Source organism: Varanus komodoensis, unplaced genomic scaffold (genome assembly GCF_004798865.1).
Source record: "Varanus komodoensis strain SLA01 unplaced genomic scaffold, ASM479886v1 scaffold119, whole genome shotgun sequence".
NCBI classification, from domain to species: domain Eukaryota; kingdom Metazoa; phylum Chordata; class Lepidosauria; order Squamata; family Varanidae; genus Varanus; species Varanus komodoensis.
The window spans coordinates 277044-293897 of NW_025335344.1; the positions used below are offsets into that span (position 1 = coordinate 277044).

The following is a 16854-nucleotide window of genomic DNA, read 5'->3' on the forward strand; positions in this document are numbered from 1 at the left end:
CTGCCGGCGCCCAGCATGAAGAGGCCCTCAAGCCCAGCAGCAGCGGGTTGCATGCAGCTGCCTCCCGCGATTGGTTGCAAGAGGTGGCAGAGGCTGCGGATTCTGGACTCACATCTTGCAAGCCCAGAGCCACATCCCAGGCCGTCTGGGGCTGTGAAGGCACAGCATTCTCTTTGCTCACCCAGACGGTGGACGGTGGGGCCACATCCAAGCTGGAAGGCGCTCTCCTCCCAGTGCAGCCCACCCCCCACCCCAGTGCTGCTCTGGCAAGCAGAGGGCCCAGGGCTCCTCATGGCCCCAGGCTCCTTCTGACATCATCCTCGCAACATGCCTCTTTACAAAGAAGTTCCATTCGCAAGGTTGGCATGAGGCTGAACGCGGCTCGGTCTCCCTTCCTCTGCCCGGCGTACCATTCCCATCCCCGACACCCTGCCCCCAAGAAGTCGCTGGCAGGCCCGATCCAACATCCCTCGTCCAGCTTTTAATCAGCTCCATCAGGCGACACATATCAAGGGACAGCGTATAGAAAAAAAAACCAGAAAGGAAGGAACAAAAAGAAGTCTGCAGCACCCAAACCATTTCCTCCTGCCCGGAAGGGACGGCGTCTTCTCTTGTAGACGGTCTCTGGATGGCCAACAACCTCACTGCACCCCACCCGACCCCCACAGTTGCATGGTGATTCCTGTGTGGTTTTGTCGTCCTTGGAAAAGGTGTGTGTGGGAACACACGATTGCTGTTTTCCTCTGCCCACCCCCAAGCACCAAAAAGCTGGGGGTTATTTCACAAAGACAACGTTGTTACTGGAATTGCGGGAGGCCAGCCAAGCTAAAAATACATCCCTGCAAGAGAGGGGGAGAGAGAAGAGGAGACAAGTCAGAGGCAGAGTAGTTCGAGGCCAAGCTTCCTAGTCCTGGCCCTCAAGTGTGTTCATCTCAGTAAGGAAACACGCTTCTCCCACGGACATCTTGTGGCAGCTGGGACTCGGGACAGGTGAAAGGAAGCCCATCACCCTGGGCACAGGGAAAGCTGTGGGATTTGCTCCCGCAAGCGGTGCCACCATCATCTTGGGCAGCATTACGAGCGGAACAGACAAGTTCATGGGGAAGGGTATGATTGGCCAATAGCATACAACACAGGAGGTGGCATGCCCATGTGCACTAGCTGCTGGGGAACATGGGGAGGAAGGTACTGCTGCACTCCTCTCCACCTTGGGAATACCCGGCTGGCTGCTGGACGGCCGCTGCACGCAGAGAAGACGGACCAGAGGGATCCGGGCCTTGTCTGGACATGGTTCTTATGTACCCAGCGGGGAAAGGGAGACTCTGGCTGGGGCAACTCAGGAAGTCCCAAGCGCAAGAGGGGGCCGAGGCAAGCACCGCACAGCATGGGTGCTCGGCACCTGTGCCGAGGCGCCACACCCCTCAGAGAGATGGGATGTGTGGGAGTGCAGCTCCCATCCTCCTCAGCCACCACATCTGGAGGGTGCCCAGCTGGGAAAGGCCACCAAATTTATTCTTGGCAGGGAGAGATGGCCCAGGCATGGCCTCCTCTGCTCTCCACCCCTGTAGAGTAAAACATGCTAGCAATATCGCTAGTAATGCGGGGGACCATTTCTCCCTAACTGCATTGACTGATATGCTCCCTTTATTTTATTTTTTTTCCCTAAACCGTGGGGCTGGACCTGTTTTGAGGTCCCTGGCTTGGAGGTGTGCGAGGGGGACTGGTGGGTGCGTGGCCATCGCCAGGCTGTGTCCACAGAACATGTCCATCAAAGTCGGTGCATACAGATTCAGGCCACAGGTGATCCCTGCTTTACGCCAGCCGCGTTTCCCCATTTTAAACACAAAGTTAAGTGCCTAGTCCTCACTGCTGCAGAGCAGAGAGGAGAGCTGTCGAACTTCCGCTTCCGGTCTTACGAACGTGAAGACTGCAATAATGAGTCTGGATTGCCCAGAAGCCATTCCCAATTGCAGCCAGTCTGGCTGCTCCCCAGCCGCATGAACCCTGCCCAGCTGGCTAAAGTTTGAGGCTCAGACTTTCGGGAGTTTCCCCGTTATTGTGGCATGTCTGTTTTGATGGAAGCGCCGTGGCTCAGCTCCCCTGCAGCCCCCACCCCCGGCCACGTACCTGCAGTGTTTCACGACACACTCGTTGCTGCAGTATTCGTTGTCCCAGTCGCTGCTGGCCACGGGGGGGTTGTCGCAGCCGGCGCGGATGCAGCGAGGCCGGGGGGATATGGCCACTGGTGATTCGGACACAAGCTCCACGTGCATTGGCGTGGGAGACTCCACCTGCATGGGAGGGAGGGGAAGCCAAGATGGCCCTCATCGGTTTCGTGCAGGAAAAGCGGCCCTCTTCCTCCACAGGGGATCGTGGCACCCCTTCCTCCCCCTCTGGGGCGGATGCTCAAGAAGGGGATGGCTGGCGGACCTTGCAAATTTGCCTGAATGGCGCGGAGGCCACTGCATCTCGGCTGGAGTTTTCTTCCAGCCAGGAGAAAAGTGAAGGATTGGGGTACGGCCTCGCTTACTGGACCCTGGCTCCCCTCCTTCCTCCAGTGCTAGCAGGGGGAGGCCAGGGTGCAAAGGAGCGGTGGGCTATGTGCTCATCTGAACAGGTGTGTGAGACATGCCTTAAGAGGGGTGTCGGAACCATTGTGGCCTGAAGAACACGCACCAAGAAGCTCTTGGGGGCCAGGTCCCAGGGCTCATCGTGGATTCCCATGCATGGATTCTCCCGTGAGATTCCAGAAGGGCGTTTGCTGCAGGGAAGCCTGGGAACCACCCCCCGCCCACAGGCACCCCAACACATGCTCAGGGGCACTCTCGATTCCCCCCTCTGCCCCACATGCCCCAGCACGCTCACCTCCGGCACCACGTCGACTGACTCCGGGGACGTGTGGAGCTCTGCGCTGGGCCGCTCGGGGCTGCCCTCTTCTGTCCGCAGGGCGATGGGCTGGATCTGCAGGGCCGGCGGGGGCAGGATCTTGATCTGGAGCGGAGGGGGCGGCTGTTGGAGGTTCAAGCGCACCTTCTGCTGCAGGGGGGGCTGCTGCATGGCTTGCAGGGGAGGGGGCTGCTGCAGGATGGTGACCGGCTGGGCCGGCGGCTGCTGCGGCATCTGCTGGAGGGGTGGGGGCTGGAGCCGCGGCAGGTGCATGGACGTCGCCGCTGCCGCCGCGGCCGCCAGCACCGAGCGGGTGACGATCTGCGTGGTGCCCGTGCCGGCCTGCAGCTGCCCCAGCTGGATGCCCCGTGAGGTCACCATGGTGGCCGGGATGACCGTCACCACGCCACCCTGCGAGGTGACCGCCAGCGAGGAGGGCAGCATCTGCTTGGGGATGATGATCTTGGTGATGCTGGCCTGGCCCGCCACCTGGGGCCCCGTCCCCGAGGTCACCACCACGGTGGGCTGGGTCGTGACTATGGCCGGCGGGGGCGGGGGGCTCTCGAGCGCGGGCGGAGTGGGCGGGACGGGCGCGGGCGGCGAGGCGGACTCTGCGGCGGGGACCGGCTGCTCGGGGGGCGAAGAGATGGGGTCCAGCTCCACCGTCTCGACGGTTGTCTGTGGAAGGAAGCGGGGACCGGAGGTAAGACGGCCAGCTCGGGACGGCTTCCCCCACAATCCCCCTCAGGCTTTATCCGTGCCAGAATGTGGGGCTCTAACTGGGCAGGGGGCGACGTGCAAGCTACGGGGCTGGGCTTCTTTAAGAAAGAGGGAGGAATTAACCAGAAAGGCAAGGCCAAGGATGCAGCAGGTTTGTTTGGCTTAAAGCATCTTTTTTTTGGGAGCAAGGAGTGCTTGCAAAAGACCCCGGCCCCCCAGTCCTGCCCCATGCAGGAGCCCCCCCCCCCCGGTTTTTAGCAAGAGGGTGGCCCACAAGCCCACGAAGCAGACAGGAAGCCTCTGCTAACTAGCCCCCTCCCTTTCCTCACCTGACAGAGCCATCAAGCAGGGGCTGAGCCTGCAGGAAGCCCCAGCTTCAACCCGCAGCTGGAACAGGCGAGGGAGCAGGGGATGGGAAAGGCACTGTCGGTCAGAAGAGACTGTCCTGCGCTAGTTTGGCAAGTGGCGCTCTCTGGGAAAGCAGGGCTACCTCCAGCCAAAAGGCCGGATTCCATCTCGGAGAAGCTCCCAGGACTGGGACAGGGCCAAAATGCCAGCATACAGGGTTCTTAGAAAAGGCATCTCAGCCTCTGAGAATGGGGGAAGGAGCACCCAAAAGACAGGAAATGGGCAAAGGACTGGGGGAAAGAGGGGCACACAGCCTCCTGGGGAGCCTCCAAGGTCAGACTGGGACACCGGTCAGCTTAGATCTGGCCTGTGGGGCTGATGATTGAATCGTGGGTATGACCTTCCTAAGCGCATTTCTCCACCATCTGCACCAGCAAGAAAATGATGAAGGAAAGCCTCAAGAAAGCCCTGCCTGGTGGGAATTAAAACAGGCTCCTTGATGCAGAATGGGGTGTCCTATGTACCTGGGACTCCTGGTTGTCACGATAAGCCGCCAGCGCTTTCAAGTATTCCTTCTTTGCTGCCTCTGTTTTCCGTTTGTAAACCTGCAGAAGACAAGGGGGTTGTTACAGCGGGATCCCTGGATTCCCACCTAAACCTCTCCGCTTTACCACACACTTAAACCAGCTCCTCCCAGGCCTGCCCTGGGACCCTTAGGACCCCTGCCAGGATTAGCAAGGAGTAGAACCACCAAGCAAAACGAGGAGGGGGAGTGGGGGGGTTGTGAGCCGCCCCGAGGCCTCAGCGAATGGGGCGGCATAGAAGTCTCCTAAATAAGTAAATAAATTACTGATTAGTAGGGCTGCTAAGATCAGCTCATCCATCAGTCTCATTAAGAAGGAAACTGGCTAGAAAGGTCCCACAATTCAGCAGTCCACAGATTTAATTTGAAGAAACAGTTATATTTTAAAAGACACGTAGGTATTTGAAAAATCACAGATGAGGTACCAGGCCTTTCCTCGTGCCCAAGAGAAGGGGGAGCCATTTCCTGTGACTACAGCTGCCTCATCTAAAATTAAAGGGAGAAGAATCCTTGAGAAGAATCAGCTAACCAGTTATGTTTCCCCAAACTGGGCGTTGGCAGCGGGGCCCGTCATGGCTTCCTGCCAACCAGTGTGGGCAGTTATTGCAAATATTCTGGCTCTGGCATGGGGCTGCTACCATCTGCCGCATCCTCTGAAACTGGGCAGCAGAATCAAATGCTCCCCATATAACCCAGGATCTTGGCGAGTTCACCTGCACCACAACCCACCGTGGCTTAAATCAGCCACGATAAGCCGCAGCGATCGTGCAAACAAGGCACTGCGTGCAGCAGGAGTGGGGATATGGGGCTGGTGCAAAGCCGCATTCCCTGTACACGCCCCTCCGGGCCACGGCACAGGGTAGCTGTAGCCATGAGCCACGGAGACGCCCAGCGAGAACTCCAGCTCGCCCCAAGTCACTGCTTCCTTCCCCACAGTCCCGCCTGGACGGGCCGGAGGGAGCAGCAAGCCCGGAAAGCACCTTTGGCCGGACCGGAGATCTTGCGGAGTCACTGACCCGGCTCCCCAACCCAGTGCCTGCCAGATGCGTGGACTACACCCTTCATGGGAATGAGGGGCCCTGCTGCCCAAAGGATCAGGCAGGGACCAGGTGGGGGGTGGCTGCTGGAGACCAGGGGTGGGTGGACTGCAAGGATCTATTCTGTGGCAGGAGACAGAAACGCCGCATTCACACATTCTGACTGCGAGAGTTTGTTTCAGGAAGTGAATGGCGTGCACACACGTGCCCTGGCTCTGGCTCTCCCGGTTTGCTTCAGGCCTTCACATCAGCACAGCATAATCTCAGGTCATTTTATTGCTGTGAATGCCCCACAGTCACCAGCTGATGGCAACCGCTCGGAGGGGGCCTCCCTCCCTCCCTCCCTCCAACCAGCCTGCCCCCCCTTCGCCCCCCCCTCGAGACAGACCCACCTGCTTCTGCTCCTCCCCCAAGCTGTCCCACATGGAGGCCACGATCTTGGAGACCTCGCCGAAAGTGGCTTTGGGGTTCTGCCCTTTGATGGCTGCCTGGGTGTCGCGGAAGAAGAGGGCGTAGGCCGAGACAGGTTTCTGCGGCTCATTGGGGTCTTTCTTCTTCTTCTGCTTCTTGGCCGGCTTTGGTTTCTTCCCCGTGTCCAGCAACACCGTGGGCGGGGCCACCGGGGCGGGCGCCACCACCGAAGGGGCCACGGCCGGCTTGGCCACGGAAACCTGCTGCAGAAGGGAGAGGGGGAACAGGGTCAGAGGGGGCCTGTGGCGCTGAGACCCACGGGGGGCTGGCAGTTCTAGCTTTGCCAGGCTGCGCCTGGGTCTGACTGCAGATGCCTGCAGTAGGCGAGGGGCAGCAGAGCGAACGGCAGCCAAGCCAGGCAGGCACGTTTCAGAGCAAGTGGCAGGAAGCACCCTGACCACAGGCCCAGAGAGGGGAAGCGGGCCATTTCCGTCCAAATGGCTGATTCATGGAGAGGAAAACGGGATTTAGAAAAGCAGCAGAGGAATGAGAAATCAAAGCCAGAGAGCAAAGAGCCCCATGGGGCAGGATTCAGGAGGTGCCCCGTGGGGAAGCGGCCGGGACACACGTACAACTTGAGCGTTTTTAATGTGCTGACTAAAGAAAAACCCACTGAGCTTAGATCAGGGCGGGGGACCTGGTGCTCCCCAGAGCCCAGTGCCCACGCAGCAGCGTCAGTCGCCAGAGGAGAGCCTCACAGCTCCTGGGGGCACACGGATCCCCCACCTGCCTTGGGGAGAAGCATCTGGGTAGCACTTTTAACCGTGCCTCTCCCACCACTCCAAAGCTCAAGCTAGCACAATTCGTTCTACTCGCCACCTCCTTTTAGCCCAACAACCACCTTGTGAGGTAGGCCAAGCAGAGAAAAGGAGCGACTGGTCCTGGATGTTACGCCAGATGCAAGTGGGAAGCAATGCACCGTGAAGGGAGGTGCTTGCCCATGGGAATGCTTAGAAAGGTTTGGGATTCAGGTCTTTCCTGGGAGTTAACACGCAAGGCCAGAGAGGACAAACCCTAGTTTAGCATTCACTCACTCGGACACACACCACTTAAAAGAGAAAGTGCATTCCGTAGAAAATATGGAGCAGACACAAGCTTTTAACCTGGTGTTGCCAAGCCAGCTAATATTCCTGTTGCTTCTCAATCTTGCTCTGTATTTCTAACGAGATAAAGAGCTTCCTGCCGAACAGAGAGAGAAACTAACAGAGAGAGAGGAGGAGAAAGGGGGTCCATTATCTGACACGTGTGTGCTTGCAAGGCTGGGCTGCCAGTTCCTGTGTTCAGAGCTGGCCACGGCCTGCACTCTTCTCAGAGCTTCTCCCTCCTCTTCCCACCACGCTCAGAGCATGTCTGACTGCCTTTCCTAGGGGCCTGCTCTTTAGACTCTCTCTCTGTACCTGTCTATGGGAGGGTTTCTCACTTATGCTAATTGAGGGAATGGGGGCTTGATGGTTTCTTGATTGCCTTAACTACTGTTGCTCTCGGCAAGCAGGTGAGTTCTTTGTCTCTGTTTGCTGGGTGTTATTGACGGGAAATTCCGAAGTGTCTCAGGAGAATGGGTCATCCTTCCTGCAGGCTTTGCCTAATCGCTTTGGGGGGGGGGGGGGGGGAATCCTGGCCTTTTCTCCCCAAGAATTCCAGCTCATTCCTATCTCACATCCACTCTAGCCAGCCCAGGATAATAGGCCCTTCTTCTGGAATTCAAGCCTAGCCAACCTGCTCAAAGCCCATTCTGGCCTGGGAGCATATTGTGATGGGGCTGATTGCTGATATGTGCAGTGATATGGAAAGTCACCCAGTGTTTCCTGGCTGAAAGGAGTTCTGGACTTGCCCCCTCCATGCCTGGCACCACACCGCTGGGGTACACAGTAGGATGAAACCTTGCGGAAGAGCGGATGGAAAGTTCAGCTTGGCCCATTTAAATGCCCACTAAGTCGCTGTTTTGTTCTGGCCTTGAAAAACCTGGCTCCCTCTTCCCCCTTTGCCCTCCCATGCAAGCTTTTGTTGAAACAAGCTGCTTAGGGAGCCAATTGCCCAAAAAGCAGGGCGAGAATGCTACACGTCGATCGACATGGACGACCGCTCGAGGGGTCCAGTCTGGCCAGCAGCCGCTTAAGCAGCCCCCACCCTGAGACTCACCCGCCGGATCTCTTCGGACTCCTCCTCATGCATGGAGCTGGCGGGCGAAGGGGTGGGCGAGAGCCGTTCCTCGGGCGACTGGGCGGCGGGGGGCAGGATGGCACCGCCCCCCAGGCTGAGGCCCAGCTGCGAGCTGAGCTCCGACTGGTCGATGGTGGTCAGCTGCCCGTGCCCCATGAGGCTGGAGCTGATGTCCGCCATGGGGACGTCGATGGTGACTGGCGGGTTGGCGCTGTACTGAGTCCCCATGGGGTGGTCCAGGTCCTGAAACGGGCAAGAGGAAAACACGGCGGGTCACGGAGGGGTCGCCCCGAGGTCGGCATCCCCGAACCGCTAGCTCAGCTGGGCTCTCTGGCCAGGACAGATGCTGCCCCGATGCTGGCTCTGCTTGGAGGCAGCCCAGGCCCAAGCGCGGCGCGGCAGCTCCCCCTCGCATTGCTCCAGCTCTTACTTCGCGGCTGCCGGGGCCTGAGCGCTGCACCTCTCCGCCGCCAGGGCCAGCTTCAAAGGTGGGCATGGCTGGGCACAGGTCAGGGTCCCTCGGCCCCGCTGGGTCCCTGGAGGGGGAGCGCCTGGGCCGTTCCTCCTTTGAAGCCTCACAGCCAGCTCCTTCTGGCCCAGTGATGGCGGCAGAGAGAGGGTGGAGCAGGAGACACCACGGCCCGCTTGCTCTCTGGCTCCCACAAGCACAGGCAAGGCAGAGGAGGAGGAGGAACACGGGCAGCTGGCCGCACCGGCGGTGAGAAGTCAACCCACGGAGGGAGAGCGGCACATCCCAAGCCCAGAGCCACCACGGCTCTCGCCCAAGCCCTGCGGATGTGCCAGAGGACGATGCAGGCTCATGGCCAGCCTGCGTCAGGCCCAGAGCAGACGAAGGGCTCCCACCACGACGCCTGGGCAGAGGCAAGGCCCCACTCTGCATCTAACGAACCTGAGCGGCCCTGGCCGAGTCTCTGTATTAACCGATTTTACCTGTGCTTGCCCTTCACGGGGCTATTCTGGGCTCCCTCCTCACCCATCCCCCCGCCCGTTATGCCTTCCGGTGCCTTTCCCGCAAGTATTCTGGGGGGTTTGCTGTTGTCTGGGGCACTCTGGCCCACTTCGGGGTTTCTCCAAGCTTGCTGACGCTTCCCCCTCGTGTGTGCTGATGCAGGCGTCCTGGCTAAGCAAGGGGAACAAATTTGCCGTATGCGGCAGGGGCGCTGAACCTCTTTCGGACCAACAGCGAAATTCTATGTCAGTTGCTTCCTCAGGAGCCACATGGCGATGGGTGGTGCTGAAGGCCGATGGCGCAGGACCCGGACTGCCATAAGTCACAGCCTATTTAGAGTTCATCCAGTTGGCATCAAAGCCTTAGGAGAGGTATTTCACCTTTTAACAGGGGAAAGTCCACAGAAGCTGGGAAAACATGTAATGACTGCTAATTAGAGTAAAAGGCCAGGAGATGCAGCCCTCCGGGAACCTCCGAGGGCCAGGCTAGGATCCTAAGCACACCAGGCTTCAGCCGGTGGGCCGGAGGTTCAACACCCCTATTATACGGGACAGGGACATGGGGTCGGCCGGCATGGAGCAGTGCTGCCAAGGGTTCGTGTGTGTGCATTCACACGCCTGGACTAGCAGAGGCTGTGCCCAGGAGATGGGCTCTCGGGAGCCCGCAGCTCCCTCTGACCTGCCGCTCAAGCAAAAGGAAGGATCTCTGCTCTGCCGAGTTCTCTGTGTGTGGCAATGGATTTGGGGGGACTGCACAAAAAAAGCCAGCCAGCCATGGAACCCAAGCCAAGTGCATAAAGCAGAGCAGGACAAAGCTCTCCAGACTCACACCAGCTAGAACTGCGTGGGCCTGCCTAGCGATTTCGCCGCCCATCCGGAGCCAGATGCGAGGGGCGATTGTTCATGACGGCGAAACATGGCTCAACCAGGACACGAGGAGGGAAACTGCGACCCCCTCCCCCAGCCGTTTCTGGCCCCCACCAAAACCCTCCTTCTGTCCTGCGAGCACTGCCAGGAGAAATATCGCGGTAGCACTACAAGGGGCCTCCTCTGCTAGCACCCGCATGAGCGGCTCGTGCCTCATCTGGGCCCAAAAAGGGAAGAGGAATCCCTTGAGGGGTGCAGGTGACCGGCGAGGAGCCAGCTCAAGCGCAGCATGCACCTTAGCTCAGCCGGCAGATGCCATCACTTCACATGTAAGCTGCTCTGGAACGCCCCCACCCCTGCCCTCATGCCACCTCCCGGGGCAGCACGAGGACGGACTCACCATGGCCAGCCCGCCACTCAGCAGCCCGCCCCCTTGCTCCATGAGGCCATGGCTAATGCCCACGGGGATGTCGAGTGCCTGCACCCCATACTGGGCCGAAAAAGTGGCGTCCGGGGTGGTCACCGGGTCTCCCAGGTCCTCAAAGTGGCCGACCACATCAGAAACAGCCAGGGAGGGGTCGGTGTCCAGCGCGATGGGTGGGATCTCGAACTCTTCGTCCCCCAGGCTTGGCGTGTGGAAGGTCTGAGCGGGGCAAAGAGAGGGGAGAGACTTTAATTCGGATGCGTACGCCCCGGCGGGAGCGCCACACCAGCTAAGGGGCCGCCCAGCCAGCACGGCACTGTCTGCTACAGTGGGCAGAGCTCCCTCGTCAAGAAGCGCCCTCTCCCCGCCTGCTAGCACCAGGCCCTCCCGCCTGCCCGCCAAGCATCTGCCCTGCCACTGGGCAATGGGTGGCCACCCCCGCCCCCAGCTGCGGGCGGCACCCGCCTGCCCGCCGGCATCGCCACCCGCCCCTCCCGCACAGGTGCCCAGGGCCCCCGGGATCTCACCTCGGCCCCAGACAAGAAGGGGTGGGCCGTCCCAGTGATGGCCAGGTAGTTCTCATTGCCTCCAGGGAACTTAAGGAGAGAAGGGGAAACGTTAGCAACCCTTTGCTACTGCCTCATCGCCTTGCGACACGTCAGACCTGCAGGGCAGACCCATCCCCACAGCAAGAGCACATAATGCAACCCGTCTGGATCACCACCTCCACAGCCGGGTGTTCTTCACAAGGTGTGGCCCCACCTTATCATCCACTCCTTTTGAATGGGCTCTTCGTGCACAGCTCTCCCATCAGTGATTGGCCCAGGACAGAAGCTGCATCGCCAAGGGGCAGAAACCGAACCCAGGTCTCTCCAGCTCTTGTCTGACATTCTAACTGAGCTGTAGGCACCCTCCAGCACTTTTGACTACAACTCCCAGAAGCCCTAGCCATTGGCCACACTCACTGGGGCTAAGGAAAATGTAGTCCCAAACAGAAGGAATGCACCAGCTTGCCTGCCCTTACACCAACCACTCTGTAACATTGACCCACTGTGAATAAGACTGCTTTCTAAATTACTCTCCGTGCCACTGAACAGAAGCTTTTTTAAAAAAAAACTGAAAGACACAATCCACGAAGTCTCTCAAAGCCAACTGACTGGCTATACCAGCCCTATGTCTAGTGGCCAGAAGGTGTCGAACAACATCTAATGCCCATCACAGATCTTTGTGCAACGCGGCCTGAGCTGAAGCAGTAGTGCAGGAACAATTTGGAAGGAAACAGGGGTAAGGAAACAAGAAACGCAAGTAACAGTTCTGCTGTGCCTCTAACTCGCTCTTTGTGGTGCAGGGATTGTCAACCTAAGCTTCTTGCAGTGCAGAGACTGGCATTTCCCCTCGCAGGGGTCTGCAGACCGAGAAGTTGCTCAGTGTAGCAGCTCTCTCACCAAGAGCGGCCTGGCTGGCATGTTTACCCAGGCGGGGAGAACTGCCTGGTGCCTTCAGGTGGACGAGACAACACCTCCCAGCATGCTCCAGCCAACCATGGTCCTACAAATCTGGAAGGCAGCAGGGTGAGGAAGTCAGTTCTACTGGATCATTCCACGGAACCAGCACTGCTGTGCAATCAGCTACGGCTCCGTTGCCTCAGCTGGGGCCCACAAACGTCCTCCGGCAAGATCTGACTCTGCGCCAGGTAGATGCAAGGCATGGGTGCCCTGAGCTGGGGAACGGATTGCCCCTACGAGCTTATTTGAGATTCCGTGGTGCCGCAATGGCAAAGCCGTGCAATGCCACGCACCGAATTGGGGGAGAGCAGAAGGCGGGCCTCCAGGCAGATTGGACTTCAGCTCCCAGGTGTCTCTGCCAGTGGGACCAATTGTCAGGAATGCTTGGAGTGGAAGTTCAAAGCTTCTGCAAGATCTCTTTTCTGCCCACCCTTGACGAAAGGGTGTTCTGTCATAACTCTCTTCCATCTACAGCCATGTACAAGAGTGGGATATTAGCGGAATAAGCTTTGTTTTTAAAATCCTGGAGAGCAAATCAAAGGGTGAAAAGTCGGGAAGGGACATGGAAAAGGTGTCATTTTCCTCCGAAAGGCACACTTTCAGGTTAGCTCTTGCAAACTAAGGGCAGGGTCACATTTTACGGAATGGTGACATACGATGACACCCTGCACTGGAAATGCACAAGATGGCAGGCGGATCGTCTCGCAGACTGAATTGTTTTATTTTCTTTTTGTGGGCAGCTCGAGCTCCAGCAGCTCAGGAGATACGGATTTAGAAATGATGATGGAATTACAGGATGCTGCAGATTCTTGGTGTCAGAGGGGGCCAAACTCTGTGGGAGAGGACATGCTTTTTATGCAGAAGGTTCAACCTAGAACAAGTGGAATTTAAAGGGTTCAGAGAGGTGATGGGAAAGTCACCTGCCTGAAGTTCTGACAGGCCAGTGGTAGCCATTGGGCTAGAAGAGACCCCGCCCCACAACCCTGGGCCTTCCAGACATGTTTGGACTACAACACCCAGAATTCCCAGTCAATGGCCCTGCTAATGGGAATTCTGGGTGTCGCAGTCCAAATGCCTCTGAAGGCCATCAGGTTGAGAAAGGCTGGACTAGAAGAACGGTCCAATACAACAGATTTGTAGGTTCGTGTTCCTAGCTCCAAAACAGGGCAGAAGAATGAGGAGAAACCCAGAAAGGGATCCTAGTGTTTGACATCTAGAGTCCTGCTGAACAGAACGGGAGATTGGATCGCCAGACTTTGGCTTATGTGCACAAGCACTGTGTTTGCTCTTAAACATGCCGGAACATGGGTGACTAGGATCTCCAAGTTTCCTGCTTGCCCATGCTGTAAAAGCAGTCTCATAAACTGAAGCTCAATCCAGACAAGACAGAGGTCCTGTTGGTAGGTGGACTGGGCTTCGGGGAAGGGGACCTTGACCTTGTCCTGAATGGGGTTGCACTCCCTCTTAGTGACAAGGTCCGCAGCTTGGGAGTGCTCCTCGACCCGGAGCTTTCATTGGAAGCTCAGGTGACGGCAGTGGCGAGGAGCGCTTTCTTTCAGCTTCGGCTGATCCATCAGCTGCGTCCCTACCTGGAGAACGACTGCCTGGCGACAGTGACACATGTGCTGGTGACTTCCCGATTAGACTTCCCATGGGGCTACCCTTGAAGACGGTCCGGAAACTTCAATTGGTGCAAAATCGAGCTGCCAGGCTACTGACGGGGACTGGGCATTATGTTCACATGACTCCAGTCCTCCGTCAGCTTCACTGGCTCCCCATTGAAGTCCGGGCCCAATTCAAGGTGTTGGTGATGACCTATAAAGCCCTTAACGGCTTGGGTCCTGGTTACCTAAAGGAGCGCTTACGTCCATACGTACCCTCCCGCTCCTTGAGATCAGCGGGAGAGGCCCTCCTCCGGGAACCCTCCGTGAAGGATATTAAGAGGGTAAGTACCCGGAGGAGGGCTTTCTCTGCAGTGGTGCCCCACTTATGGAATGCGCTCCCCAGAGAGGTCTGCCTGGCGCCGTCATTATATGTTTTTCGGCGCCAGGCCAAGACGTTTTTATTTAAATGGCATTTTAACTGTTAGCTTATTTATTGATTTTATATCTTTGGCCAGGGCATTTCCAATTATATTGTTTTTATATGATTATATGTATTTATTTATTGTTGTAAGCCGCCCCGAGGCTTCGGCGAATGGGGCGGCATAGAAGCTTGCTAAATAAATAATAAATAAGTAATAAAGTGGGTCTCATGGCCTCCCAGGGGGCCATGCCATACTTCTAGGAGGCTACAGTGCCAATGGTAAAGGAAGGTCACAGGGGTAAATGAGACTCAGAAGAAGCCATGACACCAAAAAAGGAAAACAAAAATGGTTGAGAACCCCTGCTGTCAAGGACGATGGGAGAAAGAACACTAGAACGGTGTGTGGAGATGTTTAACCCCTTATTTGGCCAGGGCATAGGCGGCCATGGACTGGACGGCAAGACTAGACATCAGGACCCTAAGGCTGGACGTCTGGCCCTATTCAGGGTCTCCAAAGAGCTACACACACAGCCGAAGACAAGTGCAATTTCAGAGCTTTCTGGCCTGTCCAATCTGCCTGTTACAGCCCTTCACACAGAGCTCTCTCTGTCACAAACCTAGTCAAGTAAGAAAAGGCAGAACGGAACAGAGGCAGCCAACTTCCGCAGGCAGGTAGTCACTGCTTTACCATGCGCCGCTTCTACTCAGACACACACTCCAGGGAGTTCTTTGTATGTAGGCTGCCAACAACCCATACAGATGAAAAAGGGCATCAGAACTCACAGAGTTTCACAAAGCACAAAAAGAACACAAGGAATACAGCTGCTTTGGTTGTAAGACATATTGGTTGGTAAGACCTATCTATCATGCAGCTTGACAGCTTCCTGGGATACCATGAGCAGTGCTGGATGAGACAAACTGGAGTGCCAATTTGCTGGGAGATCACAGGGGAGGGGGCAAAGTTCACTGGATCCAATCGCTCCACAAAAAATGCAGAACACACCACTCAACATTCAAGACTTGCAATCTGAATCAACATCAGCAAGAGAAGGAATACAAAGGAACAAAAAGAACTGGCTTGCACACAACCACAGCCCAGTAGTTAAACAGCCTATGGAGCATTCAATGCGCACATGTGGGAGAGAAAGGCCATTCTGCCTCCTACACACCCACACTTTTGCTTTTATTTTATTTATTTATTTATTTACAACATTTCTATGCCGCACCCATCACAACAAAACCTCGGGGTGGCTCACAAAGGATACATAAATACATAAATAATAACAATATAACAATTTTAAAAAATGTTTAAAAACCCCTGGTGCATTCTCAGCTAAAAATTTAAAATCCTATCAATTCATATAATTTAACAATTAAAATAAGTTTTAAATAAAACGGTCTTGGCCTGGTGCCAAAAAACAAATAACAACGGTGCCAGGCGGACCTCTCTGGGGAGCACATTCCATAGATGGGGCGCCACCACAGAGAAAGCCCTCCTCCGGGTACTCACCCTCCTAATATCATTCACAGAGGGTTCCCGGAGAAGAGCATCTGTTGCTGATCTTTTAATCCACAACCGATGGGTCACAGGTTGTTGAAAGTGAGGCATGCGCCCTCACCAACCCGGCAGATAATTCGCACTGCCTGCTGTCTCTCGCTTGTTCCTGGCGGCCCATGGACTGGTGTTACATGCAACCTGGCCCAGTGTGCGGCCCCAGAGTGGAATGACTTGGACAAACCAAGCCCAAGCAAAGAAGAGTCATGTGCAAGATTATTTGCTACCAAACCTATTGTGGAATGTGGAAGATTATTCCCTAGCTCTGGTGGATAAGCAAATGGCAATCAGCCCTTGGACACAACAAGTATATTCTGCCGAACAATTACTTAGAATATGTCATAGAGTTCTGAAGCACCTGGAAAGAGACACTGACTAGGTAGAACAAATTCAAAGAAAGGCTACTAAATGATCGAGAACCTGGAGAAGCCCCTTATGAGGGAAGATTTTGTCTTGGGGAAAAAACAAGTAAGAGAAGACACAACAGAGCTACATAAAATTATGCACGGTGCATACAGGAAACACGTCCTCCCATAGCACTAGAACTCAACAGGGTCATCCCACAAAGCTGATCAGTGGAAGATTCAGGCCAGATCAAAGTTCTTCTACACACCATGTGCCACAACTCCAGAATTCACTTCCACAAGATGTAGCGACAGCTACCCATCTGGATGGTTTTAAAAGGAGATGGGAAAAATACATGAAGACGACCATCCAGGACTACTACTCCTGATGGCTATCGCCAGTTCTGTTCTCAGCAGCAGCGTATCTAAGCACTCCAGCAGCTGGGGACCATGGGCAGGAGGGAGCTGCGGCACTCCTGTCCTGCTCGTGGGATCCGGAAAGCAGCCGCTGCCCCAGCAGGGCTCTCCTGCCCAGCCTGGCCAGGGCGCCGGGCGGGGGCGGTTCCAGGTCGGGGAAAGGGCTCCGGGCCCCGGAGGCCCCCCGCCTTTCAAGAGAGTGCCTGCAAGGCGGAGGGCGCCTGGGAACCGCGGGCAGCCGAAGACCCTGGCCCTCAGCCGCCCCTCCCTCTCCCTCTCCAGCCATCCCTGGCCGTGGCCCCTCCGTGGGGCCCCTCCGGGCCAGAGGCACACCCCCCCCCGGGCAACCCGCCTCCCCCGCGCCGCCCGCTTACCTCCATGGCCACCGCGCAGCGGCCTCACCAGCGAGGGGGAGGCCCTGCCGCTCCCCCTCCCCGCCTTTCTTCCCCACCGCCTCCACCGGAGCCGGAAATCTCTTCCGCCCGCCCACCCAGGGCCGGTATCTCCGTCACTTCCGCCCGACGTTGGCTGGCTTTTAAAAAG

At 56.9% G+C, this 16854-nt stretch overlaps 1 protein-coding gene across 2 annotated transcripts; it reads right to left on the minus strand.

Annotated features, from left to right (window-relative positions):
• Nucleotides 1–461: 461 nt before the first annotated feature.
• Nucleotides 462–16844, minus strand: TOX4 (TOX high mobility group box family member 4). Of its 2 annotated transcripts, none has more exons than XM_044421381.1 (9): nucleotides 16686–16844; nucleotides 10993–11061; nucleotides 10442–10684; nucleotides 8185–8448; nucleotides 5967–6245; nucleotides 4479–4559; nucleotides 2866–3564; nucleotides 2128–2291; nucleotides 462–839 (listed from the first exon to the last, which is right to left on the minus strand). In XM_044421381.1, the coding sequence occupies exons 1-9, from the start codon at nucleotides 16689–16691 to the stop codon at nucleotides 776–778; spliced, it is 1869 nt and encodes a 622-aa protein (XP_044277316.1). In that variant the 5' UTR covers nucleotides 16692–16844; the 3' UTR covers nucleotides 462–775. The 2 variants fall into 2 exon arrangements, with proteins under 2 accessions (XP_044277316.1, XP_044277315.1); XM_044421380.1 differs by having other exon boundaries at nucleotides 5967–6248.
• Between the last annotated feature and the right edge of the window lie 10 nt (nucleotides 16845–16854).

Coding starts and splice junctions, on each gene's coding strand:
- TOX4 (XM_044421380.1), bottom strand. Junction 4,560..5,966: donor TGGGGGAGGAGCAGAAGCAG/GTGGGTCTGTCT, acceptor TGTCTTCTGCAG/GTTTACAAACGGAAAACAGA. Junction 2,292..2,865: donor CAGTCGACGTGGTGCCGGAG/GTGAGCGTGCTG, acceptor CCTCCCATGCAG/GTGGAGTCTCCCACGCCAAT.